At 41.3% G+C, this 23991-nt stretch overlaps 1 protein-coding gene across 1 annotated transcript; it reads right to left on the bottom strand.

The window, feature by feature from the left end:
• Nucleotides 1-1781: 1781 nt before the first annotated feature.
• On the bottom strand, nucleotides 1782-23714 carry SPTSSA (serine palmitoyltransferase small subunit A). The gene is made up of 2 exons (XM_028114933.2): nucleotides 23513-23714; nucleotides 1782-2883 (listed from the first exon to the last, which is right to left on the bottom strand). Exons 1-2 carry the CDS (start codon nucleotides 23613-23615, stop codon nucleotides 2780-2782), a joined length of 207 nt encoding a protein of 68 aa, XP_027970734.1. The 5' UTR covers nucleotides 23616-23714; the 3' UTR covers nucleotides 1782-2779.
• Nucleotides 23715-23991: the final 277 nt, after the last annotated feature.

Below are 23991 nucleotides of genomic sequence, written 5' to 3'. Positions count from 1 at the left end.
AATTAGTCGCCGTATCCTGCGGTTCCTACCTCCACCCTCGGCCAAGTTATCCTATTTTTCTCGCCGACTACTAATCTAGCCTTCTCTCATTGAGGACAGAAGAAAACAGATGGGTCTTGTGAAGAACCTGGCCAACCAGCCTTCATCATCTTTCTCCTTAATGAAACTGAAGTCAGGGTAGCAGAGAAGGGAGAAGAGGGTCACGGAGAGAGCAAGCAGCTCTAAGCCAATAAGCAAGGCTTTGCGTTCAATTTCAGGGGCACTTGTCCATGGCTCACCTGAATGAACTTCTAATGCTTTCAGGTCTTTACTAAGCAAAATGTCCCTCACTGCTGAGGCCATTTATTTCCGTTTTTGAGATTCTTTTGCCGAGCAACCACAGCTACATTGTCTTTAGAGTTGTCCCATTACCCTAAGATCCCTTCTTCCACCTGCCCAACAATGAAGGCACCTTTTAGGCAGCTTGTTTCAATCCTACTTCTCACTACTCAGCCTCTACTCATTAATTAACAGGTAGGAGAGTGGGGGACCCTGATTCCCATAACCCACCCAATACTTGGGAAACAGCATTTACTACAGGATCACAAGGAGTAGTCTCCACCCTCAGTCTGGCCTGTGGGGCCATTACCCTTCCTCTTCCAGAGACCATGTCTCTGTCAGCATCCCATCCTCATCTCCCAAACTGTCAAGAACTGTGAAGGGTCTGAGACTTCACCCTACTTGCAAGCTAACAAGTTAGTCTGGCCAAGTTCTGTGGGTGCTGGCAGAAGACTGGAGATTCTAGGGTTGGACACAAAGGACTTTATTACTCACAGCAACAGCCAAAGTATCACTGTCTTGTTCTGGTTCCCAAGCCCCAGTTCCAATAGGACAATCCAAGGAAAGGCCAGCTGATATGTATACATGCAGAGGGTGGCATTTCAGGGAAGAAGCCTGAGCAGAGGGAACCCAAATCTTTTATAATGTCCTTTGCTCCAGAAGGAGACACTCTCTTACTAAATGGCCTTCTATTTAATAGACCTGTTCCTAGTTCTGACTCTCAAGATTCTCTGTACAGCTAAACTTCTCTTCCGTCTATCTCGCAGGCCAGTCTATCCAACAGCAATTTAATGGATTTCAGAGAAGAGTGGGGATGAATTAAAGATTTCCGAGGAGAGGGCTAGGATAGGGCATCTGTATACCCCTCTAAACTAGTGATTCTCAACTTTTCCTGCCTGCAACTCACCAGAGATTCAGATATTAGACATCCACTTATCAGTGGTTCTCTACGGCGGGGGGGTGGGGGGGGTGGGGACGTTCCTGGGGCAAAGCCAAATTTGAACACTAGTTGAACAAATTCAAAGTTAATTCCTCATATTCATTAATTTGCTTGAATACTAAAACTAAATAATCACAAATTATCCTCACCATCCCTATTTAATAGTGATGATATAAATTGACTCTTTGAAAATACCAAACTTTTATATATTACTTCACACCTCTAGACTAGAAAACACTTCAAAAGGCTAGTCCTTAAAAGTTAGAGCCAAAAATACTTACATTTTTTTAAAATAGCAAGACTTATTACAGGAGGCATGTTAAAATAGGTCTAGTTTTTTAAATTAGCAATACTTTTATGTTGAGAGACATGTTAAAATATACTTACTGCTTACTTGTCCATAGCAATCAATTCAGAAACTTAAATACTAGATCAATATTTAGCAATCGAGGAAAACAAAATACCACTACATCAGCTGATTTTTCTTTGAATTTAATGAGTTTACATCAAAAAATTAGGTAGTCATTTTACATTTAAGGAATAAAAATCTTTAAAAAAAAATACAAAGAGTGAAAGGATTTTAACCAAGTTTACATTTCTTTTTGCTATAGTTTTTAACAATTCATCTCATCTTATTGCAATGTGCAAATGCATGTGCAGCACCCATTACAATCATGAAAATTAAATTTAAGGAAGTACATTGTTACTTAATAAGCCTCAGAGGAAACTGATTTACTTTCTTCTAAAAACTCTATGGTATACAAGCATTACATAATAATGCTATTTAACCACCTTTTGTCATAAGAACCATCACCAAAGTTTTCTGGAAATGAGTCCACATAAGAATTAAATATTTAAAAGGTGAAATGTTCCTTATTTGAACTTTAGCAAGATCTTTCTTTTTCATTGTTAAGAAATACTTAAATAGTTTTAAAGCAAAAGCTGTTAAGAGTAGAGCCTAGAGAGCTAAAACTGTACTCCTGAGTTCAAACTTACAGGTAAGTCTTTTGTAAATAGTTCTCAATAAAATATCCTCCCTCCCCAGCCCCCCTGCCCCAAATCCTGTATTGTTTCTTACAAAACTTTGGTCAAGAGTAGAAATAGATCCAGGCAGATGTATGTGCCATACAATAGCAAGAACTAGCCCAACTAATGACTTTGGGTTTTAGAAATAGAAGGCAATTAAAATGTACTCAAAGTTACATTAAGAAAAGCTTTCACAGGGTAATATTGAAACAGTCACAAAGGTTAAGAAAATACTGATATCAAAGTACAAATGACTACAATGTTAAAATAGACAAAAACTACTATACAAGAGCCTCTTTTAAAATTAAAAATAAAGAACACAACACATGAGTCAGGATTATGTTCCTGTTCTACTCATGAATTTTAGTCTTTATATTCATAGGGTTGGTTATGTTGACATCTAGTAGAGTTTCTTATGACAGCTGATGAGGTTTCATTCCAACTGCAGAGGGTGGTTCTTCCCCAAGGAGCCGCTCAGTTCTGGTCACATCTTGGTCACTGCACAATCTCGAAGTAGTGCAGTATCGCCATGATGTGCTGAGGCATGAAGACATAGCCTGTGTACAGGGCCATCCCCACAACGGAAACCAGCATGGAATCTGAGTTGTAGTTAAGCAAACAATTTACTTTCTCTTGATTCAAAAGTAAATCCCCCGATTTTTTCAACTGTTTCATGTTGAAGTACCCGTTCACTTAATGCTTTCTCGTGTGTCAAAAACTAATATCATGTCCACTAACATTAACTATGCCTGACACCATTCTAAGTTCTGTAGCCACAAAAAATTATGTAAACTCTAAGGGCTTTCTGGCTTTGCCGTCATGTAGCCATGTTCAAAGGAATAACCGCTTCTGGACTGGGACCACATTTTATTAATCCATTCCTTCACATCCTCTCTCTCTCTCTCTCTCCCCTGTCCCCGCTCCTATCTTCCAGACCTTTCGACTCTACATACTGGTAGTTCCGCAATGCGTGACATTCTTTCACAAGAAGACAGGGTTTAAATAAACAATGTGCTTACTACCAACTAATATTTGTATAACAGTTCAGTTGACAAACCTCTTTTATATATTATCTCGCTTGACCCTATCAGCTTTCCTGTGAAATGTTTTATCATGACCATTACTCATCAGAGCCTGACCAAACACTAAGTCCGGGGACCTACAGGAAGTTGTCTCTACAGCCAGAGCACAAACTGAAGCCATCTGACTTAAACCCCCAAACATGGATGAAAGTCTCCCATAATCATTTTTTACATTTACTTTTTAGCCTCCCTTAATCCAGGTCTTTCTAAAATTACCACCTTCTATTTACCCCTTAATTTCTTTAAACACACACACACACACACACACACACACACACACTTACTGCTTCCATATCACTGCCCATCACACAACCATCTAAATTCTACCCCTGCAGGCTAGAGACACTGTTCTCGGGTCACCAATGGCCACCTATCAAATCCAATGGCTATGTGAATTGACAGTTTTAGTCCTTCCTCTTCAAAACCCTTCCCGCTCTGAGCTGAGAAGGTACTTTTCTCTAGGACTCTCCTCCCATCTCTCTCACCATTTTCCTGTGTCACTGGCTCTTTTTCCCTATCTGTCCCTCATATGTAAGATAATTAGAGTGAATTTTGTGCTTTTGTCCCAAACACTCACTCCACCCCTCCACCCAGTATGACAGTCACACTCTTTAGATGGGCCTAACCTATCCCGTCTCCAGCCCTGACTGATTGTAACCAATCAGAAAACCCTTCTCTTTTTAACAATGCTCCCCCCCCAAAACCGATCAACCAGCTCCAAGTTTAGTACTTCTACCAGGAATTAAGGAACACAGATTCTCTCCCTCTCCTTCTGAATATGCAGCTTGCTGATGAAATCCTGGAATCACCAGAGTCACTTTGCCTTCATTGAAAAAAACAAAACTTAGAACAAAACTGACACATGAAGGTGGTAGAACAAAAGTAATCACAGAAAAACGGAGCCAGAAACCTCACCCAAACACCTGAAACCCACCTCACCACTGGGTTTTCAGATACAGAAGCCAATAAACCACCTTTACTCGTAAACCAGTTTTAAATTTTGTTATGCTTGTAGCCGAAAGCATTCTAAATGACAAAATGGAATCCCCAATGTTTTGTCTTGGGCCCTACAAACTCTTGTAGCCTAAACAATGACCTTAACGTCGTTGACCTGAACCCACCTTCTGTACTGCAGACTAGTATTTCCTACAACTTCCTCAACATTTTCACCTATGACATTCCTGAGGTACTTTAAATTCAAGAGTCAAAACTGAACTCATTAACTTTCTCCAAAACTACCTCTTTCTAGGAGTCTTATTTTTTCAACTATCTGAAATAGTTGATGTAACTACTGATCCACTATTTGCCTTGTCACTCAATCTAGAAACATCTTTGATTCCTCCTCCATAGATTCAAATTATCTAAGACTTCTCAGTTCTTCCCAACCCTGGCAAATGACTTTCCTATCTCATGTTCCCCTACCCTAATCAATGATAAATGAGTGAGGTAGTTATCATTCCTTAATTATGTCCAAGCTTCCCATCTTAGGCCTCTCGCCACTTTCCATGCCACTCTTTTTTACTAAAGTGATCCTTTTAAAATACATTAGGCTTCCCAATGCAATAGGACAGCGCCTGGAATTCTAAGCCAAACATCCAAGAATTTTCCCAATCTAGTCCAAAGTACCTTAGGTTGGAGACCATAAAAGTAGACAGAAATTGAGAGATCGGGACAGGGATTCTTGTACAAGGGAGTTTTAGCAGAAGAGGAATAAGTAGAGCAGAACAGAGCAGGGAGAAAAAGGTAAGTAGGTTCAGGGGCTCAGCTCCCACAGGATGCTCTGCAGCCTGAATTATACCACATGTTGATTTTGCTTTGAGGCGAGAGGTCTGACTTTCTGTATCCCTTTATCTGTCAATCACTGGCTGAACTGAGTGAGAAAAACTCACCTGGGTAAGACAGCTGCCTTGGGCAAGGCCAGTACTCTGAAGAAGAGGGCAGCTAGGATGAGATGAGCAGACAACAGAGAGCAGGGGAGAGATACATCCGCTAGTAGAGGGGGTTGAGGAAGAGACCACGTGTATCACCTACTACACTACTTTCCCACTGTTAACTTTCAACACTGCAAATAACTCCCCTGACAAACACAACCTACTCAGAGCCATATTACGTGAGTCTCAGAAAACAATGCTTTATATTTTCATACTGCTCTGCTTTTGCTTATGGTTTCATAATAATATGAGTAAGAATAAGAGTAGTAACCGTAGCTTTCATTCTGAGAATGTCCAGTGTGTGCCCAGCACTGTGTTAAATCCTTCAGCAAGTTCAAGTAATCCTGAATCTTGAAATCAGAGTAAGCAATAAAGCCAATTCCAAACCAAATCACTCAAACCAAAAATCTGTGTTCTTAACCAGCATAATACCTTCCTATATGTGAAAAATCCTATTCCTTTCAATAAAACCCATTCTTAGAGCTTGGTTAGCTAGCTATCCTCTCTCATATGAGGCCTTCCCTAGCTTTCATATTTTTCCCATTCCTACCCAGCCTCCTGGCCCTATTGCTCATAAAGCTCTTTATTCATATAATTTGGCCCTTATTACTTGACATTACCTATTTTTTTTTTTGTATCTCATAATCTCATCCAGATTATCAACTTCTTGAGCATAGGAACAATGTCTTCTCTTTTTTGTATCTCCAACATCTAAAATAACACATGCTTAATAAATATTTAATGAATGATGAAATTCCTCAAGAAACATTTGATTCTAGATTCGTTGTGGCACTTTCTACACATTTCACATTACGGTGATGAAAAACTTTAGAGTGACTACAGAAAGAAAAACAAAATCCATTTCTAGGCAATATTGTATTTTCAGAATGTTTTTAAGGTTTTTTACACTTTTATTTAAGTCTTATAAATGTACACACTGGGGCGTCTGGGTGGTTCAGTCAGTTGAGCATCTGACTCTTGATTTTGGCTCAGGTCATGATGTCTGGGTCATGGGATCGAGCCAGAGTCTGCTCTGTGCTCAGCAGGGAGCCTGCTGGAGATTCTCTTTCTCCCTCCCCCTCTGCCCCTCCCCCTCTCTCTACTAAATAAATAAGTAAACACTATAATTCTGCCTTCCATTCAGGTCATGACCTTGGGGTCCTTAGGATGGAGCCCTGAATCAGTCTCCCTGCTCAGCAGGGAGGCTGCTTCTCCCTCTCCCTTTGCCCCTCCCCCTGCTCATGCTCGCGCTCGCGCTCTCTCTCTCTGATAAATAAAATCTTTTTTTTTAAAGATTTTTTTTATTTATTTATTTGAGAGAGAGAGAGAATGAGAGAGAGCATGAGAGGGAAAAGGGTCAGAGGGAGAAGCAGACTCCCTGCTGAGCAGGGAGCCCGATGCGGGACTCGATCCCAGGACTCCAGGATCATGACCTGAGCCGAAGGCAGTCGCTTAACCAACTGAGCCACCCAGGCGCCCAATAAATAAAATCTTTATAAAAAAATCATAAGGTACTAGAGTTCATGACTTTATATGGCATTATGCTGTGATGCATATATATGTGGAATAAAAGCAGTAGGAAATAAATGATAATAATATATGCTAAATTCAGGATGGTTAGTTGGTGAGGTGAAATGGGGAGAGGAAGAAAGGAGAACTAACTGAGAAGGGGCATAAATGAAGCTTCAAATGTATTAGTAATGCTTTTCTTCACCTAGTTGGTAGTATATGCACATTCGCTATATTATTCTTTATGGAGTGTTTGTATGCCTGAATATTCAGTAACTTTTTTTTTTAATAAGAACTGTAAAGGAAAATTAAACCACATACAGTACTAGACTAAAAACTGTTTTGTGTGAAGGATTCTCCCCCTTTACAAAATATGACTTGGACATCATTGGGTCTAATTTGTTACTAAGAAACAAACAGAAAGTCTCAGCTCTCAGAAACAGAATAAAGAATTCCTGATTCTGGCCAAGATAAAGAGAAAATTATTGAAAGTCACTTGAACCTAGATGCAAAAATGCCAATTTATAAGCTGCTCAAAAAAAATATTTAATAAAAAAACTTAACCTAACCTTTTACTCATAGCCACTTACTAAATTTAACTTTACCTGTCTCTCCAAAAAAATGTTTCTATATTCTGATCCCATTTCTCCAAATTATTTCCAGAATCACAATAATTAAGTAAGCCTCTAACAGTAAGTTTTCTGTACAATTAAATGGCAAAATTACTTCCAAAAATTATCTTAAAGCTCTGAAACCAACTTAACTATATAGTAGGTGAGTAAGTAGACACTGGGACCATGAGGAACTTCTACTAGCCTTAATAATCACCTTTCCAAAAAATGCAAAAAGAAAGCACCTTTTATAAGTAGCTTTCTACAAATGCAATTTAAGCAATGTAGTTGAAATAGCTCCCATGTAATTCAGTTGAATATTCCCTGAGTTTATGCTTGGCACCACTTAAAATAGTTTTATTGACACTCTTAGGCACTGGTTTTATTGTGACATTTGCAAGGTTTATCTCCTTAGAAGTGTTCTCACAACCAGAGCTAAACATATACCATTTAGAGTATATACTACCTATAATTTTCTCTGGTACTTGAGTGGATTTCTCAATCCACTGCATTCTTGAACACACCTCTCAAAGTTTCACACACTGGGAAGTACAAGAAATGGGTACTGGAAACACCACAGCCCTGGTTTGAGTTGTGACTCTGCCAATCCCTGATTGTGTGAAAACTCTCAGATCACCAGTCTCCTTGTCTATAAAATAAGGACACACATCACCTACCCTTCAGGGCTGACGTGAGAATTATGAATCAAATCCATTCAGCAACAAAAGGCAATATAATCCTTATTAAAACTATTGTTTGAGGGCTCAGGCATTTCACATCACGACTTAGACAACTGCCTGGGAATTGCTCAAGGTCACCCTACTATTAATTTGTTATTAATTTATAGTACAATTCTGGGACATCACAACCCCTCTGGAACCAAGTTTCTTCTCCACAAAATGAGGCCACTTCCTGCATTAACATTTTCGGATTCCACCTGCATGGAGAGGGCACTTAGGCACCACCTCGCAGTCACCCTTAATGTAATCTCCTGTTTCACACACACAGAGAAAAAATGTAAACAATCAATGTTTTATAACACACATACGTTGGAAGGTAATACACAAAATAATAATCTTTCTATCTACCAAACTCTTACGGTTGTCTGTAATAATATACATATCAGAAGCTGCACACAAATTAACCAGGATGACATTCTAGAGGGGGCTACATGATTTGAGAAGTATAGAATAAAGTTAGTGAAATCTAGAACAAACAAACAAAAAACCTCAAAAACTAAAAAAAAAAAAAATTGTTTTGTGTGTTTATAACTATCTCTACCACTGAATTTTTTTTTAAAGATTTTATTCATTTTTTTGACAGAGAGAGACACAACATGAGCAGGGGGAGTGAGAGAGGGAGAAGCAGGCTTCCCAGCCGATCAGGGAGCCCGATGCGGGGCTCAATCCCAGGACCCTGGGATCGTGACCTGAGCCAAAGGCAGATGCTTAACCGACTGAGCCATCCAGGAGCCCCTCTACCACTGAATTTTAAGTGCTGAAGAGTGAGAGTGCCTTGGCTCAGCTGCTCCTTTGCTTCCAGCTGTGGTGTGTTGCTAGATAGAGCGGGTACTTCATAAATCATTCAAGAACTGAGCAGATAATGTGCCAGGATATGTGCAGGCACTGAAGATAAATGTTTGTTCAAGGACTGAATGAACAATCAGATGTTATTTATAACCTGGATATAACATAAATATTTTATGGGTTCCCTGGATTTAAAAGCAAATGAATTTAAAAGCAAATGTGAAACCATATATCTGTCGGTTTGCTGTTTCTTTAACAGGGATCCCCAACTAATCATGAGCTGATAAGTTTCCAGCTAGATAGGAAAAAATAAAAAGATTTTTTTTTGCCCATACAAGGGCCATCCCCAACCCTTTTCCCAGAAACTTAAAAAAAAAAAAAAAGTCCAGACAACAAAGAGAGGAAATGCTTTAAAGATAAGTACAGTACATCAGAAGCAAGACCACAGTAACTAACACTTTCTGTCCCAACCAGTAACTGCACTATCACTGCCTACCTTAGTAACCTATTCGCAAGACTTTGGAGAAATCAAAAGTAGTTTCTCATTGGAAAAAGGCCAGGGACCTTTGTTCCAGCAGGTACGACTTATACCTCTTCACTAATCTAAATACTTTCAATGCTGGGACACCTGGGTGGCTCAGACGGTTGAGCGTCTGCCTTCAGCTCAGGTCATGATCCCAGGATCCTGGGATCGAGCCCCGCTTCGGGCTCTCTGCTCAGCAGGAAGCCTGCTTCTCCCTCTCCCGCTCCCCCTGCTTGTGTTCCCTTTCTTGCTGTATCTCTGTCAAATAAATTTTTAAAAATAAATAAATAAATAAATAAATAAATAAATAAATAAATAAATAATTTCAAGCTTTAAGTGTCTGATTGCACTATTCACTCAAAAAACAAAGCTAAAACATCACTTAAAATAATCCAATCTTCTATTAGTCAAATTTCTTTTGTAAAGTCAATTCTGAATGTTACCTTTATCCTTAGAAATACTCAAAAGTTCTGATAAATCTAATTTAAGGAACCATCAATAAAAAAAGGAAAATCATTTGATAAAGTATTATTATAGGTTGTTTTGTGAAAAGCAATCAAAACCCTAAGTGAAAACAATTGTCAACTACTGAATAAAGCTCTAAAAAGGAAATCTTCCTTACTACTGTGATTTTTTTTTCCCTTGACCTCAAAAAACTGGGGATCATCTTAGACAATCCAACACCCAAAAAACAAATAATCCAATTAAAAAACGGGCAGAAGACATGAACAGACATTTCTCCGAAGACATACAGATGGCCAACAGACACATGAAAAGATGCTCAAAATCATTCATGATCGGGGAAACACAAATCAAAACTACAATGAGATATCACTTCACACCTGTCAAAATGGCTAAAATCAAAAACACAAGAAACAACAAGTATTGGCGAGGATGTGGAGAAACAGGAATACTTATGCACTGTTGGTGGGAATGCAAACTGGTACAGCCACTGTGGAAAACAGTATGGAGATTCCTCAAAAAGTTAAAAATGGAAGTACCCTATGATACAGTAATTGCACTACTGGGAATTTACCCAAAAAATATAAAAACACTAATTCACAGGGATATATGCACCCCTACATTTACTGCAGCATTATTTACAATCGCCAAATTCTGGAAGCAGCCCAAGTGTCCATTGACAGATGAACAGATAAAGAAGATGTGGGGTATGTGCATGTGTATGTGTGTGTACATGTATGTATATATGTATGTATGTATACACACACACACACATATATAATGGAATATTATTCAGCCATAAAAAAAATGAAATCTTGCCATTTGCAACATGGGTAGAGCTAGAGAGTATAATGCTAAGTGAAATAAGCCAATCAGAGAAAGACAAATACTGTATGATTTCACTCATTGGTGGAATTTAAGAAACCAAACGAGCAAAGGAGAGTAACAAACCAAGGGGAGAGAGAGACAAACCAAGAAATAGACTCTTAACTACAGAAAGCAAACTGATGGTTACCAGAGAGGAGGTGGGTGGGGGATGGGTGAAATAGGTGATGGGGATTAATGAGTACATTTATTGGGGCACCTGGGCGGCTCAGTCAGTTGGCCAACTCTTGGTTTCAGCTCAGGTCATGGTCTCAGGGTCATGGGATCAAGCCCCACGTCGGGCTCCATACTCAGAGCAGAATCTGCTTGGGATTCTCTCTCTCCCCCCCACCCCCACTCACACACGCTCTCTCTCACTCTCTCTCAATAAATAAACAGAATCTTAAAATGAGTACATTTATCATGATGAGCACTGAGTACTGTGTAGAATTATTGAATCACTATATTGTAGGCCAGAAACTAATGTAACACTGTATGTTAACTATACTCAAATCAAAATTAAAAACTTAGTAAAAAAAAAAAATCACCAAGAGAAGTATTAAGAAAGTACATTGTTACCAAACGTATCAACTATCTCTTGATACTTTTCTAATTGCCTTAAAATGAAAGCAAGTAGAAGATATGGATACTGTTACAGTCTGTATTTATTAACTAATTTGGCATTTGTGGGTCATATTAAAGGACATCACCTCAGCATCAGAAGTTAGTGTTTAGCAAGCAAAACACATTCTCCAACCTTTCTGTAGTGTGTTGATTATACCAAAGTATAGAAATTCATTTTAGAAACTACAACGTGATGACAAACTCTTTAAAAACTAAACAAACAAAAAAGCATGCTGCTGAAACCAGCAATGATCATGTTCAACTCTGAACCAGTCCTGGAAACGGTTTGCAGCTCTGAGCCCAGAGACACCAAGGCTAGGTTTCACTGTGCACCTTTATAATTAAAGTGTCTATTAATTTCATGCAGATTTGAAGTCCCAGGGTCAAGGGGCGGGGGGGAGAGAATCCCAGTCTGTTCTGAAATATAATCTGTTCTGCTGTAATACATTTCTGCAACATCAGCTAGCTCACACCTGACTAGTATAGCATAAGAGCTGCATTGTTTCCTATGGGATTTTTCATAAATGAGGGAAGCCGGATTAGTGGGAGAATTATAACCTTCTTCACGAAACATCTTTTAGCTCAGTTGCTGCACAGACAGGAATCCTTTGAGCTCTATCTTAAGAAAATTAAGTCAGCGTCTGCACCCAGACTCCCTCTCCAGAAAGGCACACCTCCCGGCCAGCACAGCCCTCCTGCACCTCCTCAGTGGCAGCCCACACCATCTGCCGTACTGAAGCATTTCCAGTCAATTCTGTCCAGGCATTTTTTAATGTCCCCTGAGGCAGCCTCCAGCCTGCCTGGGCTATCCAAGTTAGCCCCCAAGATGCCAATTACTCTTTTGGTTAGTGCTTGATGACTAAGTTGCACTGATTTGGAGTGGTCTGCTCTAGTGCTCTTTTCCCATAAATCCTATTATTTGGGGATTTTTCAGGAACACATGATGGCCAGAAGTCTTGTTTTAGCAGTAATTCTACTTTTCATAGCTATTGATCATAAATAATATCTGTCATTTCTTATTTTTTAAGCATTTTGATTTATGAAAAGAATATATACTCAATATATTAAGTAGATCTTCTAGAACATATAGTTTTAATTATTAAATTTGAACACTGGAGTTTTGGGTTTTTTTTAAGCAAAAGAATCTATCTTATCTTTGCTCCTAAGGACCATAGATGTTACAACACTCAAAGCCTAGGGGGTGGAGTGGGTCACAAAGTCTTTAAGAATGTGAAGTAGTGGAAGGGGCGCCTGGCTGGCTCCTCCCGTAGAGCATGTGACTTTATCAGAGTCACAAATTCAAGCACCACACTGGGCACAGAGCTTACTTAAAAATAAATTAATTAAATATATATATATATAATGAGCCACAGTCACCTCTACTGACAAGTCACTGGTACCACATGCTGAAACACTGCAGAATATCTCTGTGTGTTCCGTCCCCACTGCCAACCTTGTGCGACTTCCCCTGCCCATCCTTTTACAGACCACTCAGTTCTTGTGTAGCAGTTTTCTTCATCTTCCACCTTTCCTGAAAGCTACTGAAGAAGAAATTACAATATCCTAAGGAGTATCGGTAAGGGACATTCTAACATTTTCACTTAGCCCACCAAACATCAAGACAGGGTAAAACAGGCTAGAGCAGCTGTCTTTGAACTTAAGCCCATGAGCCTCAGATAGACAAAGAAGACTTTCCAGAAGGTTCGGATGGGGTCAGGGGAAGGGTTTACAGAGCTTCAGCTACCAATGTACCCTCTCCTAAAACTGATCTGACAATTACGGTGATCTGTTAGTTTCCCTTCCCATACCCTGTACAATTTCATTTCTCCCACTTTACTTCCTGAATCTTACAAATATGCATTTCCCCAGGGTATAAAATAACTTCTGGGACAGCAAACAAAGGAGTAATAACTAACTTGAGTTGTACTTTATTGCATTCAGGTAATAAACTCCTGGCACAGCTACAAGCCTCACCTATCTACTCATCTAATAACTTAAATTCAGAAGTGAGACACCTTTCCAGCCTGGGTCTGACCGAATGACTCCTACAAAGAAGGATGGCAAGAAGGGCCTTTTGCCATCAGTGAGGTAGTGACCAGAGAATACACTGTCAACAGTTACAAGTGCACTCATGGAGTGGGCTTCAAGAAGCATGCCGTTCAGGCACTCAAAAAAAAAATCTGGAAATTAGCCATGAACAAGATGGGAACTCCAGATGTGCAGATTGAGATCAGGCTCAACAAAGCTGTCTGAGTCAAAGGAGTGAGAAAGGTCCCATAGCATACCCATGTGTGGCTGTCCAGGAAACAATGAGGGTGAAGATTCACCAACAAGCTTAATACACTGGTTATCTATGTACCTGTTACCACTTACAAAATCCACTTACAAAATCCACAGTCAATATGAATGAGAACTAACCAATGATTGTCAAATCAAGCCATAAATTTAAAAAAAAAAAGTGTGGGGGGAGACTGGAGTAAAAGTGTTTATGTAACAATGTTTTTGAGCAGAAAAATGGCACTGAGCTTTTTCTGACAGAAATTAAGGTTGGCTTTGCCTAGTTGGCTTCACGATGAGGACTGGCTTTGCCAATTAGGTTATGTGATGAACATCTTCTATGAATTGTACAAGAAAAAAGTTTTAAGGTTTTAACAAAAATATGCAATAATAAAATACACATAAGCAAGGAATGAAATCCTTTTAACTGTCTAAATTTACTATGAAATATTTCTGATGTTAGCTTAAATGAACAAGATGATAGCCAATATAACATGCTTTTTGTTCTTGTAGGGGCTATACAAACAAAGTCTGAATACCTCTGGGGTGGGGGCTTGCAAGTTTTAATTTCTCAGTTACAATTATTCTTACCTCTGCTTCCCCCCCACCTTCACCTTCAGCCCTTCCTTGTAACAGAGACTGCATCATTTCTACAAAAGGAAGTTCAAAAGGAAATGGCATGAAATATAGAAGACTGAAGATTATTGAGAAGAAATTATTTTTTTTTAAGTTTGAAGGCAATGTTCAGGTTATTTCAACATTATTCTGAAATCATTATTTGTTAAGCTGATTTGCTAAGAATATTTTCCTAGAAGTAACTTTCTCTGATGTTAAGAATTTTGCCTAATCATCAAACCACATGCTGATTTTTACTAGAACTCTAAAGTGTCAAAGAATTCTGTATGTACATTTTCTTCAAGAGGCACTCATTAAGAAGAAAGTTCTAGTAGAAGACTGGTGAATTGGGGTTTTTATGGTAATCCTTCTACTGAATAGCTCAGAGGAAGCTCTGCCAAAGATAGAGAAAGTGATCTAAAGGTCCCCACCACCCTCTCCCGACTCCCCCACACCCCCAGGGCCAAAATGTAGGGTTATTAGTCAATTTTGTTTTGTTTGTTGTGTTTATTTACAAAAATATGTTACATAGGAAATACACAGAAAGAGATACTAACTTAATTATTAATACCTCCAGAAGTGGCATAGCAAAACATATTCCTCAAACACCTCTCTATTGCCTTATAAAAACTCTGGTTTCGCCAAACCAGGCACTCCTAACCATGGATTAAGAGCATTTTCCAGGTGTTCACAGATATTTCAGGAGAGAGGCGCAGGAAACTGGTGACACTGGTTGTCCTGGCATGGCTGGGGTGGAAAGAAGACTCTGACCAGCTACCTTTCTGGTGCCTTTTGAGTTTTGAACCATGAGGATGTATAATCTATTTTTACTTAAGAATTCACTCTTAAATATTTTAGTATATTGAGATGCAAAGAAAAATTCTCAATTCTAGCTGTAAGCACTTGAGGATACAGCAAAAATCTAAGAAAATAAATTAATTTAGCTGCTACTGAAATAGCATACACCATGAATTTTGTAATGCTCTTGTTTTCAATTATCATGCAAAGCCTACCTCAAACCAAAATAACTACCTTTGCTTCTACCCTTGCCTCCGCTCACCACCCTTAAACTATCCCAAATCTGCAGCCAAAGTAAACCTTTTCAAACTTAAAACCAAATCAGATCACTCCTCTCTCAAAAACCTTCTAAGGGTATCCTTTTCAACTAAGATTAAAGGCCAAGGGGCGCCTGGGTGGCTCAGTCATTAAGTGTCTGCCTTCAGCTCAGGTCATTATCTCAGGGTCCTGGGATCAAGCCCCAAATCGGACTCACAGCTCAGCGAAGAGTCTTCTTCCCTCTCCCTCAGCCCCTTGCCCCCATGCGCTCGCGCATGCCCTCTCTCCCTCAAATAAAATCTTAAAAAAAAAAAAATCTTCCAGGATCTCACTGACTCTGACCTCATCACCTACCGCTCCAGTCATACTTGCCTCAGTGGTGGCCTTCACACATGCCAGGCAGGCTCTGGACTCAGGAACTTTGCACTGGCTGTTCCCTCTGCCGGCTGTGCTCTTCCCTCAGATTTCTACCCGGCTAACTCCATCACTTCCTTTATGTTTTACTCAAATATCCCTTCTCAACGAGCCTCTCCCAATATCCTCTTTAAAAACAGCATTATGTAAAACAGAAAAGTAGGTTAGTGGGATAAGAAATATGCACTGACCTACTTTTCTGTTTTCCATAATGCTTACCGCCTAGCATACTATGTAATTCAATTATAAAAGTTCCACAAGGACAAGGATCTTTGTCTCATTTGCTCAGATGTATTGCAAGCACCGAAGCCAGCATCTGGTACCAGGTATGCACACAGAAGTATCTGGTGAATTAATAAATGGCCCTAACCGGCTTTTTCAACTTTATTTCACACCCAATCTGCCTTGAAGAATCCCTGTTCCAGGCAGTCAGCCTGGCATCCTCATCATCCCAGCACACCTCTGCACCCCAGTCCACACCTTCCTCCCACTGGGGGGAACAAAAACAAAACAAAAACACCAAAACACTCACATACCTCCCTAAAGTTCTCTGAGCACTCCCAGTCCCCGCGTTCTTCCTGAAGAAGAACACTTCCAGCTCACTCTACTGCAATAACCCCAGGGTGGATCCATCTGAGAACATGTATAAATCCCAGTTTTCCCTAAAACCTGGCTCTAATTTCCTTGAAGTCCATCTTCTTGAAAACTTGTTCTAGAGCTCAGCACGTTAAAAATGAAAAAAAAAACAAAACAAAACACTTCCAGGTTGTAATTTTTTTTTCCCATTCAAAATGAAAAGAACTTCAAGTCTCATGGAGAAATGTATGTTTTTGTGGCTTATTTTCCTAGTTTATTAAATATTAAAATATCAATGAGAAAATTCTTACTGGATTTGAGTGACTCTACTCAAAAGGTATGAGTACCTCCCCTATCTCCTGAACTCTGAATCCAATGCCTAGGAGCTCCTACAGGATCTGACCTTCTCTCCTACTACAGATACCCTCCTTCACTCTGCCCCAGCCGCACTGGCCTGTGGGCTCTCTGTGGAACAGGACAGACATGCTGGTCAGACATGCTTTCGGGCATTCATACTTACTGTCCCTTCGGCCTACAATGCTCATTCCTCCGGAATTCTCTCCCTGCTGAAATCTTTCTAAATGCCCTTCCTGACCACTCTAGCTAAAATTGAAAAACACTCGTTCTTCCTTACTTCCTATCCTCTTCTGTTTTATTTTTCTCCGTAACAGCTATAACAATCTAATAGTCTATAATTTTTACCTATCTATCTAGAGGCATTCGAATAAATATTTTTATCTGTTTTGTTCAGTCATACCCCTACTACCTAGAATAGTATCTGGCAATTAGGAAGTACCTAATATCTGTGAAATGCAGAATTCAGCAAGCATACATATTTTACAAATGAGTAGACATAAAAATGCCAATTTTGTTAACATCTGTTAAAATAAATCAAAGAAGTTCTTTCAATCTATAGCATTTTCTACTTTTTTTTAAAGATTTATTTAATTGAGAGAGAGAGAATGAGAGAGAGAGAGAGTACATGAGAGGGGGGAGGGTCAGAGGGAGAAGCAGGCTCCCTTGCTGAGCAGGGAGCCCGATGTGGGACTTGATCCCAGGACTCCGGGATCATGACCTGAGCCAAAGGCAGTCACTTAACCAACTGAGCCACCCAGGCGCCCGAGCATTTTCTACTACTTAAAATCTGAATTCCCTCTAAGAACTGAATTCTGTTCATCAGAAACGGCCAAGTTCCAAAGCTACCCTAAAAGTGGTTTAAAATCAGGTCTCTTTTACCATTCCCCATTACTTCTGCAGTTCCTTTGAAATGACCAATCAATACACAAACAAATGTTTCTCAAGCACTATCTGTGGTCTTAAAAAAATTCTTTCCTGGGACACCTGGGTGGCTCAGTTGGTTAAGCATCTGACTTCACCTCAGGTCATGATCCCGGGGTCCTGGGATCAAGCCCTGCATGGGGCTCCACACTGAGCTTGAGATTTTCTCTCTCCCTCTCCCTCAGCCTCTGCCCTACCCCCACCCCCACTGGTGTGTGTGTGCACACATGCTCTCTCTCTCTCTCAAAAAAATATTTTTTTTTATTTCCTTGAAGAAACAAATAAACATAGATTGTCTTTCAGGGAGAATCTAATTCCTAACAAAAACCAAAAAACTGCCCACATTTTGCTTAAAATAAATAGAAGTATAAAATGCCATGGAAACATAAGAAGCCATAGAAAGATAGCAAATATAGCTCAGTGACTGCAGAATAAATTTAATTTTTAAAGAAGGCTAAATAACTCTTATGCTTCAAATAATCTTTTTTTTTTTTAAGATTTTATTTATCTATTTGACAGAGAGACACAGCGAGAGAGGGAACACAAGCAGGGGAAGTGGGAGCGGGAGAGGCAGGCTTCCCACGGAGCAGGGAGCCCGATGCATGGCTCTATCCCAGGACCCTAGGACCATGACCTGAGCCAAAGGCAGACACTTAACGAACTGAGCCACCCAGGTGCCCCTGCTTCAAATAATCTTAACAAGGTATTTTTCATTTTTCCACACCTCTCCTCAATAGCATGGTTACAATGTTATTCAGTGAGGCACTACAGGGAGTGTCTCACTGGTTACAAAACCTGTCTTGGTTACAAAACCTGGTCTTCTCCTTTCCCACTGATGGCTGCCAGTAGGGAAAGGGGGCTTTAGAAACGTGTTACAACTTCTACTCTGGAGCAAGAGCTCAATGGATTTCAGTCTGCACAGGTCCGACGCAGTACTCATTGTAATACCACTCTGCATGTATTTGATTTCACTTTATTGTTATCTTCTGTTTTAATCAGGTGTTACATCCCCTTTTCCTGCACTATAGAAACCATGTCTGCACATGGAAAAAGTTCAAATACTGGCTGCAAAGCAAAAGCTAATGTATCAGGGCACCTGGGTGGCTCAGTCATTAAGCGACTGCCTTCAGCTCAGGTCATGATTCCAGGGTCCTGGGATGGAGCCCTGCATTGGGCTCCCTGCTCGGTGGGAAGCCTGCTTGTGTTCCTGCTCTATCTCTCTCTGTGTCAAATAAATAAATAAATCTTAAAAAAAAAAAAGCTAACATATCATTTCAAATGTGGTAACAGAAAGCAGATGATAAGAGAAAAAATTAGGATACGGGCCCTAGCATGGAAGGATTTACAAAACGGATTTTTAAATCTTGCTGTTTCAAGAACCATTTACAGTGTGCCTGACTTGACACAGATGCATCTCCTTAAAAACATACTGAAAATTATTTTTTGTGACTCACAATTTCCTTACTTATATAATTTCAAAAACCCTCATATTCAACTGGGATTGACCTTTCAATTTACAACTGATAATTAACTTCTAGCTATTTGATCTGGAGAAACAAGAGAAGCAAATTAGGATGTTCAAGGATGCCCCTAGAAAATGTGCAGAAGTAGTTAATAGCGAGCTATCAGTGTTCTCTAAAACAGGGGCTTCAATTTGTTAAAGGAATTATAGCAGTGATTACCTTCTTCTAGAGTCTTTCTCTTAGGACCTTCTAACTCAGAGACCATTTCTCAGATAGCCAGACAAATTTTTCTTACATGAAATTTAAGGTTGCTAGCAGTGATAACCATATTCAATGTTATTTTTAAGAAAGTATGTCTCTTTCCTAAAACCATGTAACTAGCCACAAAATTGTTCTATGTGAAGCTTACTAATTATTAAATTTATGAAATTCAAACTACTTCTCAGTAATTAAAGCTCCTAATGAGTGGGGGGGAATCCAGCTTTCTCATTCAGTTCCTTCCTCCAAGCTAGAATACAGATTCATCTCAAATAGATGTTTCAAACTATACAATAATTAAATGCCTGACTTTAACTCTAGAAGTTGAGTTAGAATAATATAACAGCTGATAGTAATTTAAGATTGGCTTATGTCAAAAGGATTACGTTCCTACCTTGGGTTAATTCAGTCATGTGATCTTTGAAATATTTTTTTTTTTTTAATCTTAGGTTTAAAACCATAGGATTCTACAGGACCCAATGCTAGTTGGCTGCTGTTCTCACTAGTTTTTTAAAAACTGAAATCACGGGGTACCCGGGTGGCTCAGATGGTTAAGCCACTGCCTTCAGCTCAGGTCATGATCCCTGGGCCCTGGGATCGAGCCCCGCATCAGGCTCCCTGCTCGGCCGGAAGCCTGCTTCTCCCTCTCCCACTCCCCCTACTTGTGTTGCCCCTCACGCGCTCTCTCTCTCTCTCTGTCAATTAAATAAATAAAATGTTTTAAAAAAAAAACTGAAATCACTGGTCACATAAACCAATGACAAGTCAAAAGCTTCAAAAGGAGGGGTGCCTGGATGGCTCAGTCAGTTGGGTGTCTGCCTTCGGCTCAGGTCGTGATCCCGGGGTCCTGGGATCGAGCCCCATATCGGGCTCCCTGCTGAGCAGGGAGTCTCCTTCTCCCTCTGCCTGCCTCTCTGCCTACTGGTGCTCTCTGTCAAAAAAATAAACAAAATCTTAAAAAAAAAAAAGCTTCAAAAGGAAAAATCTATAGAAGCACTACATTTCAGTACATAATTTATTCCTCCTTCCCCCCAAAAAAGCCATCATCTAGGTTACTTATAGGACACTGTTACTATTACTATGTAATACAGAAAAACCTTAATACCATGGACACTGTAGCATGTATCCACATGCAAACAAAAGCTTTTCAGTGTAGAAGATTTAACAGACCGTCAGTGGGCTCTACATTCAACTTCTGACATAAAGAGTGTCAATTTAGTGCAACATTGTTTAAATTCACTTTTAAGATGATTTTAACTTAGGGACACCTGGCTGACTCAGTTGGAAGAGGAGGTAGCTCTTGATTTCAGGGTTGTTTGAGCCCCACGTTGAGTGTAGAGATTACTTAAGTAAATAAATACACAAATGTTTTTAAAAAGAAAAAAGGGGACACCTGAGTGGCTCAGTTGGTTAAGCATCTGCCTTCAGCTTGGGTCACAATCCCAGGGTTCTAGGATAGAGTCCCACATCAGGGAGCCTGCTTCTCCCTCCATCTGCCATTCCCCCTGCTTATGCTCAAGCTCTCTCTCTCTCTCTGACAAATAAAATCTTTGGGACGCCTGGGTGGCTCAGTCGGTTGTGCATCTGCCTTCAGCTCAGGTCATGATCCCGGGGTCCTGGGATCGAGCCCCACATCGGGCTCCCTGCTCAGCGGGGAGTCTGCTTCTCTCTCTGCCTGCCGCTCACCCTACCTGTGTGCGTGCTCTCTCTCTCTCAAATAAATAAATAAATATTTTTTTTAAAAAATCTTTAAAAATAAATAAATAAATAAAGATGGGGCACCTGGGTTGCTCAGTCAGTTAAGCATCCAACTTCTGATTTCAGCTCAGGTCATGATCTCACGTTTCTGAGACTGAGCCCTGACTTGGGCTCCATGACCAGCGCAGAGCCCCCTTAAGACTCTCTCTCTCAGGGGTGCCTGGGTGGCTCAGTCATTAAGCGTCTGCCTTTGGCTCAGGTCATGATCCCAGGGTCCTGGGATCGAGCCCCACATCGGGCTCCCTGCTCGGCGGGAAGCCTGTTTCTCCCTCTCCCATTCCCCCTGCTTGTGTTCCCTCTCTCGCCGTGTCTCTCTCTGTCAAATAAATAAATAAAATCTTAAAAAAAAAAAAAAAAGACTCTCTCTCTCTCAGGCGCCTGGGTGGCTCTAACGCTTAAAGTGCCTGCCTTCAGCTCAGGTCGTGATCTCAGGGTCCTGGGATCAAGTACCACATCAAGCTCTCTGCTCAAAGGGGAGTCTGTTTGTCCCTCTCACTCTCCCTTTGTGTGCTCACTCTCTCTCTCAAATAAATAAGTAAAATCTTTAAAAAAGAAAAAATTCTCCCTCTCCCTCTGCCCCTCCCCCCTTTAAAAAAAGATGATTTTAACTGAGCACTATGTGCTTCTGTATTTTAGTATATTTTAGAAAGATAACTTCATGAGCTCTAACCTATAGAACTGCAACTACAAATAAATGGTGCAGGAATTCAGAACATACTTTACATTCAGACTTTAAATCCAAAATACGAATTATGGTTCTTAAGTTCTGGAAAGCTTTGGAAACAAACAATAAAAATAAATAAATTTCCTTGTAAGCAGCTTAAGATTCCTCCAAAATGTTGAAACAAAAAACAGCTTTGAGTACAATCTTATGCTAGTTCAATACAAATAAACACACTTATTAATGCTTGGAATGAAATCATCTCAGTCACTCCACCTGAATGCAACAATGCATTTGCAAAGCTGTTCTGAAGCTACTCCAAACTAAACCACATTGAAAAGGAGGCCGTGTAACATTCCCTGTTGTCAAATTTCACTGTTGTATACCTAAAACTAAAGTGACGTTGGGGAGTCTGGGTGGCTCAGTCGTTAAGTGTCTGCCTTTGGCTCAGGCTCAGGGTCCTCAGATCTCAGGCTCAGGGTCCTCAGATCGAGGCCCACATCGAGCCCCCGGGCATCGAGCCCCCCCCCCCCCGCCCCGCATTGGGGTCCCTGCTCCGTGGGAAGCCTGCTTCTCTCTCTCACTCCCTCCCCCCTTGTGTTCCCTCTCTCGCTGTTTCTCTCTCTCTATCAAATAAATAAATAAAATCTTAAAAAAAAAAAAGCTAAAGCAACATTGTGTTAACTACACTTCAATTTAAAGAAAAGGGGGGAGCCTGTATGAAGTAAGCATGTTATGTGAAATGTTCCATGTTATGTGAAATGTTCCATACTGGCCCCCAAATTAAAAAAAAAAAAAGAAGAAGAAGAAGAAGAAAGTTACAGCTCATTATTAGTATGTATTCTGCAAGAATAATATCAAGGGATGTCAACACAGACAAACGACACAAACATCACAGACTTCAGAAAGCCTATTTTCACAACCTTGCATATTAAGGGAGGTTGTTATGAAGTTAGATGAGTTGAGGTACAGGCAAAACGCTAGCACAGTTGCTTGGCTCATAGTGAACCTTCAGTATCATTAACAAGTATCTATCAGCTATCTATGAAAACACAGTTTCAAACCCTGTCTATAATGAACCACAAATTCCTTTCTGGGCTCGACTTCTATGGACTGTGAAAACAGCAACTTAATGAATAAAACACAGTCTTTAAACTCCCCATCCCGAAAACCAAAAAGGTACAACAAACTGTTTTCAAAAACTATACTGGGGTGTCACAAACACAAGTTCATATGATTAAAAGTCTGGTAAACTGGTTAGCATTCTCATTAGGACCAAAGTCAGCTAACTCAGGGACAGTTAAAGGTCAAAGGCGTCCCAGCCGGGAACGATCTGCTCCACTTAACACGATCCCTGCCTCCCAAAGACCAGGGGACTGAACCAAAGGCAGGCGCGGCCGAAGTGCAAGTGAGGACAAACCTGGTTAGACATCGCCCTAGGGGATTTCCTCCAATACTAAAGCCGCTTCCACCTCCGCTCCAGCGACTCACAGGCCCCCTCGGATCTCAAGAGTTCTAGACCCCCATTCTCCCCAACCGCGGGAGCGCCGCCCTCGGCCCGAGACCTCCGCCCCGCGTGCCCGCAGCGAAGAGGAGAGTCAGCGCGCGCGCGCGCCGTCCCTGCAGGGCCGCCCTCCGCCCCCCAGCCTCCACCCCTCCACCCCCTGGCGCCTGGGCCCGGGAAGATGCGGCCCGGGCTCCCGCTCCCCCACCCCGGGCCCCGCGGCCTGGGCAGGATACTGAACACAGTCCGCTCCCAGGGCTCCAGCATGTAGAGCGCCGTGACCAGCAGATACTGGTAGTAGAACCAGGACATTTGTTTCCAGGCCCGCGCCAGCGCCATCCCCGCCGCGCGCCTCCGTCGTTGAGGCCGAGCGTCAGTCTGTCCGGCCGGCCTCCGGTTAGCGTCCTCCAGCCCCCGGCCGCGAGGCCCGCCCGCCCGCCACCGTGCGCCTATTGGCGAGTCCAGCCCGGCGCGTCACCCGTGGGCACGCCCAGCCCCGCGCGCTCCCGGGCAGCCGGCTGCGAGCCCCGCCCGGCCGGCGCTCATTGGCCCATCCGCGGCCACGCGTCGCACCCGCCCGCTCCCCGGTTTCCCCCTCTCGGGGCCGCGCCCACGGGAGCGGGAGAACCGTCCGCGCGAGAGCGCCCCGCCGCGCCCTGCCCGCCGCGCCTTGCCCGCCCCGCCTCGCCTCGGCCGCCCCACCTCGCCTAGCCAG

Source organism: Eumetopias jubatus, unplaced genomic scaffold (genome assembly GCF_037043125.1).
Source record: "Eumetopias jubatus isolate StellerSeaLion01/CBP00866 unplaced genomic scaffold, mEumJub1_p1.0 scaffold_7, whole genome shotgun sequence".
In the NCBI taxonomy this organism is placed as follows: domain Eukaryota; kingdom Metazoa; phylum Chordata; class Mammalia; order Carnivora; family Otariidae; genus Eumetopias; species Eumetopias jubatus.
Note: the sequence above shows the minus strand (reverse complement) of the source record. Positions and strands in the feature narration are given on the sequence as shown.

What these genes read in the sequence shown, in the direction of transcription:
- SPTSSA (XM_028114933.2), bottom strand. Translation starts at nt 23,615, where the DNA reads ATGGCGCTGGCGCGGGCCTGGAAACAAATGTCCTGGTTCTACTACCAG. An exon ending in CTGGGAGCGGACTGTGTTCA is followed by an intron (nt 2,884 to 23,512) that starts GTATCCTGCCCA and finishes ACTACAACTCAG; the next exon opens with ATTCCATGCTGGTTTCCGTT.